The sequence below is a fragment of the Perognathus longimembris genome, chromosome 18 (assembly GCF_023159225.1).
Source record: "Perognathus longimembris pacificus isolate PPM17 chromosome 18, ASM2315922v1, whole genome shotgun sequence".
NCBI lineage: Eukaryota > Metazoa > Chordata > Mammalia > Rodentia > Heteromyidae > Perognathus > Perognathus longimembris.
The window spans coordinates 5,414,647-5,427,035 of NC_063178.1; the positions used below are offsets into that span (position 1 = coordinate 5,414,647).

At 53.6% G+C, this 12,389-nt stretch overlaps 1 protein-coding gene across 1 annotated transcript; it reads right to left on the bottom strand.

The window, feature by feature from the left end:
* Window positions 1-535: 535 nt before the first annotated feature.
* Klf6 (Kruppel like factor 6) lies at window positions 536-7,175 on the bottom strand. The gene is made up of 4 exons (XM_048367581.1): window positions 6,865-7,175; window positions 2,965-3,538; window positions 1,545-1,668; window positions 536-766 (listed from the first exon to the last, which is right to left on the bottom strand). Exons 1-4 carry the CDS (start codon window positions 7,135-7,137, stop codon window positions 715-717), a joined length of 1,023 nt encoding a protein of 340 aa, XP_048223538.1. The 5' UTR covers window positions 7,138-7,175; the 3' UTR covers window positions 536-714.
* Between the last annotated feature and the right edge of the window lie 5,214 nt (window positions 7,176-12,389).

A 12,389-nucleotide genomic window follows, 5' to 3' on the forward strand; every position in this document is an offset into this window, starting at 1 on the left:
GTTCCTCTCGCATGGGAAAGGGGGGCCGGGGGGGGGGGCGGAGGGGGTTCCCCCCCCCCTCGGCTCCTTACCACTCTGGGGTCCTGAGTTCCCACTCCCACCCTCCTCCAAGTGTTTCCTTCTTTTTTTATTCTTTTTTTCATTTTTAATTTTTTTTTAAGTTTAGTTTTTTTTGTTATTTTTTTTAATCTGAGGTGCAAACACATTCCCCCCCCCCCCACCCCAGGAAATGATAGGTGGTTGTCTCATTTCATGGTATGTTCCTTACACACATCACATTCAAACTGGTTTTTTGTTTTTGTTTTTTTTTCTCCCCCCCCCCCCCACCGCCTCACAAGGAAAGAAACAAGTCTGCCCCAACCATACAGTCAGTATCCGACCCTCCACAGACAGTCCAACCCAGCCATTCACCTTCTCAGTGCGCATGCTCACGGTACACCAGTGGCAAGTCCAGGGTCACCCCAACACCAAGCACGCACCGCACCAGCGTGCTGTGCCGTTTCTTACAAGACTTGTTTGTTTGTTTGTTTGTTTCCTTTTTCAGCCCTCTAAAGACCTTCCAAAGAAGAGGCCCCGGAGGCAACTGGGTCGGGTGCAAAATGGCATGCTTTGGCTGGCACGCGCAGCCCAGGCGCCCTCCGCCGCAGGCCGCCCGCCCGCCCGCCCGCCGGGAGGCCTCTCGGCCTACAGGATCTCCATTCACCCTCTGCGCCCTCACAGGTGCCGCTTCATGTGCAGGGCCAGGTGGTCAGACCTGGAGAAACACCTGCCGGGGGGCAAATCACAAGGAGAGAAGTTAGGTTGCCCCGAACCGCCTCCTTTCCACCACCTTCTACCCCGGACTCTATCAGACCTCACTCAGCCTTCTGGAGGGAGCCGCGGGGGGGGGGGGGGGGGTGGTCGTGTGTGTGTATGTGTGGGGGGGGGGGGTGTCTGGAGTCCTTGCCAACCCGCTCCAGGGTGGTGCATTCACACGGTCTCCACTCAGAAGCATTAGAGTCCTCTGGGGAATTGCAAGGGGACCTCAGGTCTAATGGCTCAAAAAAAAAAAAAAATGTGCAAAACCACTGGATGACTCATCCTCAAAGCGTGCCCACGAGCTCACTCTCCTACCCAGGATGCACCACGCGGAGTGCACTAGCACCTTGCGTCACAGAGACTTTCTGAAAAAAGTCGGTGGCTTAAAAGCAAATGTCAAGCCAAGGTCGGGAACCCTGGGCTTCTTCAGGGAACTAGTGCAGCTGGGCGCTGGCGGCCCACGCCTGGCATCCTGGCTCCCTCAGGAGGCTGAGGTCTGCAGAGCACGGGCTGAAGCCAGCCCAGACAAGACAGGCCCAGGAGGAAACCCTTAGCTCCAATTAACTAAGCAGCAAACAGCCAGAATTAGAGGTGTGGCTCTAGTGGCACAGTGGGCCCTGAGTTCAAGCCCCAGGATGGGCATAAACAAAAACCAACAAGAAAAACCCTACTGCCCCCTAGGTCCGTTCTGGGCACCGCATTCCCAGGGCCCTGTACCTGTTCCAGAGCAGCCCTCCTTTACGTACCTGTCACAGTGAGAGCATTTAAAAGGCTTGGCACCCGTGTGCTTTCGGAAGTGTCTGGTTAACTCATCACTTCTGGCAAAACGCCACTCACACCCTTCCCATGAGCATCTGTAAGGCTTCTCTCCTGGGAAGAGAGCACAGGATACGCGCACCGTGACGTCACTGACACGCCGAGGGGAGGGGGAGGGTCAACCGGAGAGACAGTGGCCAAGCACAAGTTCAGGGTCCCGGTGGTGACGGCACCTGGCAACCTGTCCTCCCTCAAACCTCTACGCTGTTATCCAAGGGACCATGTTTGGCAAAACCCATGCCACCAAAAGTCAAAGCTAACACGTCACACAACGGCCCATCACGCAGGCTGGTCAAATACTTGTGGGGTGAGGTGTCCGCCAGGACCTCAGGCCCATACAGACTTGTTGACCGATGGTGGAGTTTTATGGCTTTCTCCATGGAAACCGTTTCCCTCCAGCCCTGTTTAGCTTCTTACTCACTGCCCCGTGCAAATGAGTCTCTGGAGTTTCCTCTGGGACCTTCTACCTCTCTACCAAAAACTGAAATCCCAAGTTGCCGGGTCACCCCATTCCAAAGCTTTCAAACCACTTTCTACATGGCAACCAAGCGACCAAATGACTTCAGTCGTCGGGTCAAAACATAAAGATGAACTCAATAAAGAAGGTTCCCTGGGAGTTAAAGAGAGTGACACTAGTGCTACGGCCAATCTGGAACAATCACTATTGCCCACGCGGCCCCGTGACTGCACCTCACAACCCCTGATTTTCATGATCAGAAGAATTCGCACGTGTTTCTCGTCTCAAGCCTGACCTCGGTTCTTCACTAGTTATCCTGCAGGCTGGCATTTTTGTTTTTTTTATATACAGGATGGTTTCCTCTAAGTCGAAGCCACTGCTTCGTGGCTGTGTCATGCCCAGATTCCATCCTTACATAAATACCCACTGACCAAGGCTGTTCTCCCTCCCCCAGGCCTCGCTTCAGCCGTCAATCCCGGCACACACTGCGCTGCCGGGACTCTCTGTCCTGACCCTGGCATTCCACCGCGAGCACAATGAGAAGCAAATCGGCACCCAGGAGACGCGGACATCCGGGGACCCAGGGGCCAGGCGCCTTGAGAAGCAGGCCCGTGGAGAGGGGGGTGGAAGATTGGGGGCTTGGACAGTGGGAGAGGACCCCTCTGCCTAATCTGACGGGAATAACCACGGGTCGGATTCCAACCTCCAGTCTCTGGGATTCTACTCTACGCGTCGCCAAGACCCAGATCTCTGGTGAAGCAAGCGGAGCGAGCGCTCAGGAAGAAGCAAGAGGATTTTCCATGTCTGCCGTGGTCACATCCCGGGAGTCCTGGCGAACGCCATGGCGCCCACTAGTGGCCAGCCGACCTCCCAGGCCCCACGAGGGGACTGACCTGTGTGCGTGCGCTGATGGGCTTTCAAGTGGGAGCTTTTGGTGTAAACTTTCCTGCAGCCGTTGAAGTGGCACCGGTGCACCCTCCTCCTGCCATCCGGAGAGGCGTCGCCACTGCCCTTGTCACCGGGCTTTCCCAGAGTCCCACTGCGCGCCTTCCCGGGGGAAGGCAGCTCTCCGGACACACAGCCCCACACTTGAGAGGGCTCCCCGCTCAGTTCTGGAGACGAAGGGGGCGTGGAGGTGACGGACGAGCTCAGGTTTCCCGAACTGACTAAGACTTCGCCGATGGGGTCGGAGGTAAACTTGGTGGTGGGCGACAACTCCTCGGAGCTGTCGGACGATTCGCTGCTGACGTCCGAGTTCAGGCTGTTGGTCTCTAGGTTGTAACTAAAGCTCGGGCTGATCAGCGTGTCCTCTGCAGGACTAGAGGAAATAGTCAGTTCAGATTCCTCTTTCTTCTCCCGAGCCAGAATGATTTTGGTCCACAGATCTTCCTGGCTGTCGAACTTGATTTCGGAGGCTGAGACATAGCAGGGCTCGCTCTGCAGGTAACGCTCCAACTCGAGGCAGGTCTGTGCAAAACGAACCGAAAGAGAAGGCACGTGATTGTTAAAGAGACTCCTGAAAGTGGAACCAAAAGAAAAGAAAAAAAAAACACATGCCATAGAACATGCAAGAACAAAGGACAGATAAAATCGGTGGCAGTGTCAATCACTGTGGGCACAGAAGTTTCTGCACTTAGGATCTGTGTCCTTGTGGAAGGGAGAGGCAATTGGCTTCTAGGAATGGTTAAGAAGCCAGAAGGAAAAGCAGGGGGCAAAAGCCTCTCTTGCTTCTGCCCCCCAACGTCAGACAGCCACCACCAGTGAGGATCACTAAAGCCTGTTTTGTTGTCACAGTTACAAGTGTTGACATTTCTAATGAGTTTCCCCCGTAAACCACACAAAGAAAACCAGCCTTCCACATACTCCCCGTGCCCCACAACAGGTTTAACCAGACCATCTGACATTCTCAAGAACCATGTGCACGGAGGAAAACCCCCGCCATCCAACCACTGGCACGCGCACCCCAAGTATCCAACACAACAGAACAGCGAGGCTGCGCACAGCACACCATGCGCTCGCACGGATTCCCTCGGGGACACACAGCTGGCGACGCCCGGCCGTCCTCCGAGCCCACCGCAGCTCGCCAAGCTGTCTGTATTCAGGGACAGCAAGAGAGTGGCGGAGAAATCACCCATTTCCTGCGCAGCCTTCCACCGGAGGGTTTCCAAAGAATGTCAATTCCAAGGACAGGGGGCCATGCTGGCCACCAAACTTTAATGACTTTGCCAGTGGTCAGAGGAAAAACAAGACACTCCCACAGCAGGCGTGGAGGAAGGATTCCAAGAATGGCCATGTGCATGTGCGTCTGTAAAGGACACCGGGGGGAAATTACTCCCTAGGCCTGCTGGGAGTCCCACAATGAGCAAGACCTTTATCTACTGGCCAAGAGTACAACTGTATGACTCATCCCCACTCCTATTTCTTTCACACAATGCCAAAGGAGACTTCCTTTTTGAAATTCTGACCGACAGCCAAATAAGGACCCGGTTCAAATATACATGCAATGTGTCATGAACACGAAGCCCCGCCCCAGCCCCACAAACCAACCTTTCAAGAAGCTACAACTGCCGAGATCAGCATCCCCTCTCCCCACCATTTCAAACTTTCTAGCCACTGGAAAAGAAAAATGGTAGGAAACATTTTAGGATTAAAATGATGTCTGTCCTGATGTCCACTCCATTGCCTGCATGCCCAAATAAGGTTGTCTATAGTGCTGCCTATTCTTCACAGGTTTACATTTGGACACCCAACTGTTCAGGGCACAAAGCATCCGGTGCACATGCTTTTATTTAGCAATGTGCCTTCTATCATAACATCATCTGTGTTCCCCTCCTCCCTGCAGACATGATCAAACCAAAGGGGGTTCGGGTGGGGGGGGTCGTTGGTCTCTGCCTCCCCCAACTTGACATTAGAAGTCTGAGTTACAATGCACACTTACAGTGTTCTGAGAAGCCACCATGCATTTTTATTGATGTTCCAAAGAACAAGGAAGGCACATTTATTGAGATCTTGTTAAACTTTAATAATCTGGCTAATTTAAAATCTCCATTACGCTGATGAGCACTAGGGACCAGAGCTGAAGCTCTCAGAGAGTTTTTAAAAGCCTCCGAAGGCGACCAGGGGCCAAATCTGGCTGTTTGCCCAAATCCCAAATGCCCGAAGGAAACTACTTAGATCAATTTCAATCACGTCTTAGAGGAGGAAAATCTGGGGTGGGGGGGTGGTGGTGGAGAGGAAGGCAGGAGAGCATCGGGAACAATTAAAAAAACTGGTCAGCGGAGCTCCCAACACTTTTTACATTTCGTCTTTAAAAAAAAAAAGAAAAGAAAAAAGCTTCCTAGGCTTTGAAACCCATAGAACTGTAGGTAGCTCAACTGCCAATTCACCACGAGACCAAAAATAAATAAATAAAAAGAGCCTAGAGGCGAGAACAGCGAACCCCCTTTCTTGTGTATTTTTATTTTTTTTAAAAAGACAATGGGACAAGTGTTCAGAACCTCTCATCCTTCAGGCAAACCCATGAATTAGAGTGAGAAAGGAAGGAGTGTGGGGGGGGGGGGGAATTGCATTTCTGGAATTTCTGTTGGCTCTGGCATTTTTTCTGGTTTCACTAAAATGCCGGAAACCACCTCAGGTCCTGCTTCCCAAACTGAGACCCGAAGCCACTAGGAATAGCTCATTGTCATATGACTGCCCGGCCAGGCACTGCTCTCGGCAAACAGCTCCTCCACCCGCCTGCCCCAGAGGAACAGGTAAAAAGGAAAATAAAAGCACACGGGCAGGCAAGGCACAGGGAGAAAAGGAATTGGAAATGGCTTCGAGTTTTAAGAAGAAAAAAAAAAAAGAGGAGAAGCAGAAGAAGAAGAAGAAGAAGAAGAAGAAGAAGAAGAAGAAGAAGAAGAAGAAGAAGAAGAAGAAGAAGAAGAAGAAGAAGAAGAAGAAGAAGAAGAAGAGGAGGAGGAGGAGGAGGAGGAGGAAGAGAAGGAGGAGGAAGCTGATCTGTTTGTCTGGCACAATTTTACAAAAAAATCCTCAGTAGGTAGAAACAGGAGAAGCAAAAAAACAAAAAAAAAATCAAAACAAAAATAGAAGCTCATTAAAAAAAAAAAAAGAAAAAAGATCCTTTGGCAGACCAGGCAAGTTCCTTCATTCACTCCCCCCCCCCACTTCACCCCACAACCTCCCCCAAGTGGTGCCCAGGGCTCCGGGTCGGTGGGGCTAGGGGAAGCTGGAGTTTTTGGGGTGGGTGGGGAGGATCTGTGTCTCCTTGGTGGGGGGGGGGGGGTAGGTGGAAGCTCGGAAAAGGTCATGAAGAGGGGCCGAGGGTTGCGGGGGGGGGGGGGAGTGGGAAAGCAAAGCAAGGAAAATAACAATATTCTGGGAATCACCAGCCCGGGGAGGCTCCCCCGCCCCGCGCTCCAAGTGACAAGTCGGCCGGCTCCCGGCTGCCAGGAGCAGCGGCGGCGACAACATGACATCAATACAATCTTCATTTTTTTTTCCTCTTTAAAAATTAAAAATAAATATGCATAAAACCACATCCCCGGGAAAGGGCATTATTCTAAAATATATATATATATATATATAAATGACTGTATTTGTTATCCGGTGCTCATCATCACCATCACCATCACCATCATCACCATCACCATCATCAGCCTCGCGCGGCCGCCGCCCGGGTGCTGCCCCGGGGCTCCCCGGGGTTTCGCCGAGCCGGACCCCTCCACCCCCCACACCACCACCCCCCGCACCCCGGCACCCCGGGGCCGCCCGCCCGCCCGCCCCGGGCTTACCTGTTGCCAGTACTCCTCGAGCGAGGGCAGCGCGGAGAAGTAGCCGGTCTCGTGCACGATCTGCAGCTCCTGGAAGATGCTGCACATGGGCAGCACGTCCATGTCGGGCGGCGGGCGGCGGACGGCGCCCCGCGCTCCGGGGAGGGGACGCCGGGCGGCGCGGCGCGGTGCGGCGCGGTGCGGCGGAGTCGGGAGCCCCGGACTCTCTCCTCCTCCTCCTCCCGAGTCGTCGTCGTTGTCGTCGTCGGAGCCCCGCGCAGGTGAAAGTTTCATGCAAACTCCGCCGGGCGACGCCGACAGCTCTGCCCCCTCCTCCCCACCCCCGGAACCCTTCTCCCTAATCGCCCGCGCCGCCCCCCCCCCCGCCCCACCGCGCGCGCGTCCCAGCCCCGGCCGAGCCACCCCAGTCCGCGGCGCCGCGGAGCCCCGCGCAATATTTGCAAACACCGGGACTGACTGCAAACGTAAAGCCCTGCAAAACTTCCCCTATTCAAAGCTCCGCTGCCAGCCGGCCCCCCTCCGCCTTTCCCCCCGCCTCGGCTCCCCCCATCGCTCCGCCCCCCCTCCGCACCACGTGACCGGCCCCGCGCCCGCCCCGCCGCCCCCCGCCGCCCAATCCCGCCGCGCGCGGCCCGAGGGGGGGCGCGGCGTGCCGATGATGTCAGCTGCGACCAATCGCCGGGGGTGACTCACCGCGGCCCCGCCTGGCGTGACCGAGCCTCTCCGTGACGGCCAGCGCCATTGGTTCAATTCGAACTCTCGGCGTTCCGATTGGAGAGCGGCCTCCTAGGCTATTTTTAGCAGGCTATATAAGAGGCGGGCGGCCGTACTCTGAAGGAGTCGGCGCTGGGAGGTGCGCGCGGGTGAACCGTGCGGCCTTCGTGTCCCGGGCCGGGGGGCGCACGGCCGCCCCGTGTCACCCCTCTCCGCTCGCTGCCCGGCTCGGCTCCACTGTCTCATTCCCCGCCGTCCCGGTCCCGGTCCCGGTCCCAGTCCCCGCCATCCCGGCCGGGACTCGCCACCGCGCCATTCCGGGCTCGAGCCAAGCCCCTCGGCCCGGCCGCCCCGACCCCAGCGTCCCCCGGTCCCCCCGGTCCCCCGGTCCCCCGGCCCCGCTCGGCCTCGCGTCCCCCACCGTTCACCGTGCGCGGGGCGGCCCCGGAGCCGGAGCCGGGGCCGGGGCGGGACGGCGGGGCCCTGCGCGCCCTCCCGGGGGCTCCTCGGTCCGGCCTGGGCCCTGCGCGCCGCGCTCCCGGGGACGCCCGCGGGGAGGCCCGGAAGGGGCCCGCCGGTGATGCCGGCACCCCGTCCCGGGTGGGACCCCATCCCCACCCCACTTGGCCCGAGCGGGCCGGGGAACCGCGATCGGATCGGAGCCCCGGGAGCAGCTTCGGATCGGATGCCCGTGCGCTCCATCCATTCCCCAAAGTAAAGCAAATACCTAAAGTCCGGGGGAGGGCGGGGGAGCCCCAGGCCGGGACCGCCCAGCCCCCCCCCCCTTACCTGCCAGCCTGACATTCGAGGTGGATTTCAAACAAACAAACGCAAAAGGCGCCACATCATCGGTTCCCCCAGAACGGACATTTTTGCAGTGGATGGCACAAAGGTCCCCCCTTCAAGGTGCGCCCCCCCCTCCCCGCGAGCACTGTTTTAAGAGTCCACGAAAAGTAGCCAGGGGAAAGGCTTGCAGCGGCCTGCGGGGGGTCAGGAGCCGGGCCGGCTCCAGTTAATCAAGTTACCAGATGAGGTGAAGTTCTATGTACTATGTAATTGAAGAAAAGTGTAAAGAAGTTATTAAGGGCTGTGGGTGTGTGTTGTGTGTGTGGCAATTCTTGGGAGCCTTCCTAGGGAGAAGAGTTTAACTTCCCTTACCTGAAAGAAGATCATAGGTTTATTTTCACGGATTTCATTAGATTGCTTGTCGAATTTGTCCCGGCCTCTGACATGCACTGCCTTGGTACTTACAAGATCTGTACAGTTTGTTTTTACAACACGGAACCTAATTGCACGTCATAGAGATACAACCCAAACTTCACGCCCAGCGAGGAAAAAAAAAGTGCAAAAGGTGAGTCGCATGCATGGACTTCAGTTTCAAATGCGACCAAACTGTGACTGTTCAACACACACTATTCAACACGAATTGTTCAACGTCCTATGTATGACCGGTCAGGTATTGGTAGGCATACATTTAACAAAACAGGCCAAAGCCTTTGTAGTGGTTGGTAGGAGAGGAAAGGTCGAAGTCGGTAGGCGTCCATCTTACAGATGGTTCTGCTACTCTTTTCCATCTCCTATGCAGATGGACAATGCCCTTAGCCTTGTAAGTGGAAAGGAATATCGTTAAGATCTGAGCGGCCCTGATACTGATACATTCTACCTGTTAATGCTTTGGGGGGCCTTGGTCGCACTATTCAAATTCGAATTTTTGATTTGTTGTACCTGTGACGTGCAGAGGGGTTGGCCATGAGTACATTTCTTTGTGAGCAGGGTCACCTCTTCCCTGGTTTTCTTCCTCATGAATTCCCAACTCTTCGCCAGTTGTGGAGTTCATTTTCAACATGGTGTCTAGTGAGTGCCACTACCGCATTTGTTCACCCTTCTCCCCACCATTTCTGTGCTCCCCCTTATCTTCCCCAAATCAGATAAACTTACAAGATAAAAGGCACAGAAATTTTTTTTTAAAAAGCGACAAAAGGGGAAAAAAACAAAAATGAAAATAAAAAAAGTCCTCCTGTTTTCATTTCTCAGAGTTCCTTTCAATAAGCATCCTTTTATGTGACCATCGTGCACACAGCTACTGAGCCTTTGTCATCCTCTCCTAAGAATGCCCTCTGTCATTAGAAGGAGAATATTAAAAGTCTCGGTTGATGACCTTCACTATATAATCCCAAGAGCAGTTTTTCAGGACAGATAGCAGACTTGGGTCTGGAGTTGTCCCGTATCTCTACGAGAGTTTCTCCCATCACGGGCTGAAGGTTCTTGTTCTCCCAGTCCGGGATGGAAAGGCGTGGATTCGAGTCGGCGAAGATCTTTCTCTGTCATCTCTTCTATCAGGCCACCTGTCCGCCCCGCTTGGTGTGGTAGCCTCGGGGCTCCTCGCATTCTTGGGTGATGAGGGGTCTGCCTTTTGTGCAATCCTGTGTGATTTCCACAATCTCCTCAGGATTCCAGACTACCCTCCCTTCATTTCCCACCAGGAAGTTCTCTTCGCATTGCGGGTGGTTTAACAGGGTTTGTATTTTAAACCTAAAATTTCATCTTAAAGATTGATGGGCAATGGATGCGTTGTTAAGTGCTTTTGATTTTCCTGTTCTTCTAGGTAACACAGAAGGAGCTCCTCTTAAGGGGAACCATATATAAATCAGTTCCGAAAGTATTTTCAATAAGGTTCCTTAATTATTGGACAGAAAATGATCTCACTATTGGTGAGGTGTGTGTGTGTGTGCGTGTGCGTGTGTGTGTGAAATCCTGTGTTGTTTGTTTTTGGTGTGTGCTCTTGCATTGTTTGCTTTTGGTGTCACATGGACTACCTCACGGCAAATTAATTAAATGTTCATTTCAACTGTTTCCTTTAGTTGAAAAAAAAATACAGTATTTAAGCAAGTACTTTTGAGTAGTTAGGATAGGTATTATGTAAGTGTAAAGTGTTCCCACCGGCACTGGTGGCTCACGCCTGTCATCCTAGCTACCCAGGAGGCTGAGATCTGAGGATCACAATTCAGAGCCAGCCCAGGCAGGAAAGTCCGTGAGACGCTCATCTCCAGTGAACCGCCAAGAAGCTGGAAGTGGCTCTGTGGCTCAAAGTGGTAGAGCGCTAGCCTTGAGCTTAAAGAGCTTAGGAACAGCGCCCAGGCCCAGAGTTCAAACCCCAAGCCTGAACAACAGCAACAACAAAAAGTGTTGGTATTTATTTGCAGGTAGTTCTGTTCAAGTAATGTCAAGCTTTTTCTCTGTGCAACACACTTTTTCCCCCTGGAGATGTGTGCGTCTGTATTTTTTTCTTTTTTCTTTTCTTTTTGGTGAAAAATAGTTACTACATGACACATCAAGTAAAGATTCACTCACATAACTGGGCTGTACATAGCTAATAAAGCAAGGTGCCTGACTTCTACCTTTCAGGAGCTACTCAATTTAATCAGCACATGGAAAGTGTTCGTATGATGATCCTGATGCTTCTGGAACATTCGTGGGGGGAAACATATGTTTAAGATCTTTGGTTTAGCAGCCCACTCCGTAAACTATAATAGACTGCTAAGGGTTGTTGTGACTCCAACGGATACTTTGCTTTTGCTGAAAAGCATTCATTCTTGCCCTGTGTGGGCCCACAAACTAACTCAAAGCAGGGTAGGAGCAGACATCCTTGTCTCCATTTTGTATCTGTGTCCTTCGCCCTGAGTCATTTTCTCTCTCGTCGTCCCTTCATTAACCACCTTGGAACATGTGAAAGGGCTGACAGGAGACTGGACCACGGGCAAGGTGCCATTGATTCTTCCTGTGATAGTAAGTGTGTGACCACCTGGCCAGTGCCCAGACCTCCCCTGACCACTGAAATGGGCCTGTGTGTGGCATTGCTGAACTGTGCACATCTCTTGGTCCTTGTCCCCAATTCTCTCGTCTGTTAAAGCCGATCGCTCCTGCCTGTGCCCCGAAGATGGCTGAAGGTGTACTGAAGTACTGTCCCCTTCGGCTGCTCCTGCCCCCTCGTAGCTCCTTTCTCTGCCTTCCACCGGGGCAGTTTAGATGACACGGAGAGGTGAATGGCTGCTCCTGACAGGTGGACATTGTGCGGTCTGGCTGGGGAGGGTGGCAGGCTAAAACTCAGGCTTTGCTACTTCATGCTGATCCCGGATGTCTAGATTCCTTTGCTTATGTGTTGGTTTTCCTGAGTATTCCCATCTGTACATTTCCCAATTCCTGCGCACATACTGCAATCTGGAAAATGGCAGAGGGCAGGGGAGGGGAGCAGGCCCCCAGTCCAGGGAGCCCGAGTCCTCGGCGGGGACTATAGGTCAGCCCGGTGCTGTGGGCTTTGGGGGCATTTGGACGTTTCCTGCTTCTCCCTCCTCAACAGCCACAGGCCGCCACACCTGTTGGAAGAACTGGGGGACTGCGCTTCCTGCTTCTCACTTGACTAGAGGTGGATATGGCTTCCTGGTTTACTGGAACTGGGCTCCAGGGGTCATTTTACCTCTCCCCTAGGACTAATGGGGTCTTGCTTCTTGAAATATCTGGGAGGGCCATGGCCCCGAAGGCAGTTTACTACTCTGCCCACAGATATCACCAGCAAGTGGTAGAGACCTCAGAGGAGACCACGCATGGGAAATGGAATCCCATTTAATCCGAAATGTCAGAAGAACCCGCAGGAGCTCTCTCGTCCTATGGGGTCCAAGGTGAAGAAACAAGGTGTAACACCATTTGGCTTTCTTCAAGATTCAATTCGCAGAAAGATTGATGAACTTCTCTCTTAAGGGAACGTTAGCACTTACAGGCCATCTGACTTTGTGTGTGTCTGTGTGTGTGTGTGT

What these genes read in the sequence shown, in the direction of transcription:
- Klf6 (XM_048367581.1), bottom strand. Translation starts at nt 7,137, where the DNA reads ATGAAACTTTCACCTGCGCGGGGCTCCGACGACGACAACGACGACGAC. An exon ending in CCATCAGCGCACGCACACAG is followed by an intron (nt 1,669 to 2,964) that starts GTCAGTCCCCTC and finishes CTCTCTTCCCAG; the next exon opens with GAGAGAAGCCTTACAGATGC. An exon ending in AAATGCTCTCACTGTGACAG is followed by an intron (nt 767 to 1,544) that starts GTACGTAAAGGA and finishes GCCCCCCGGCAG; the next exon opens with GTGTTTCTCCAGGTCTGACC.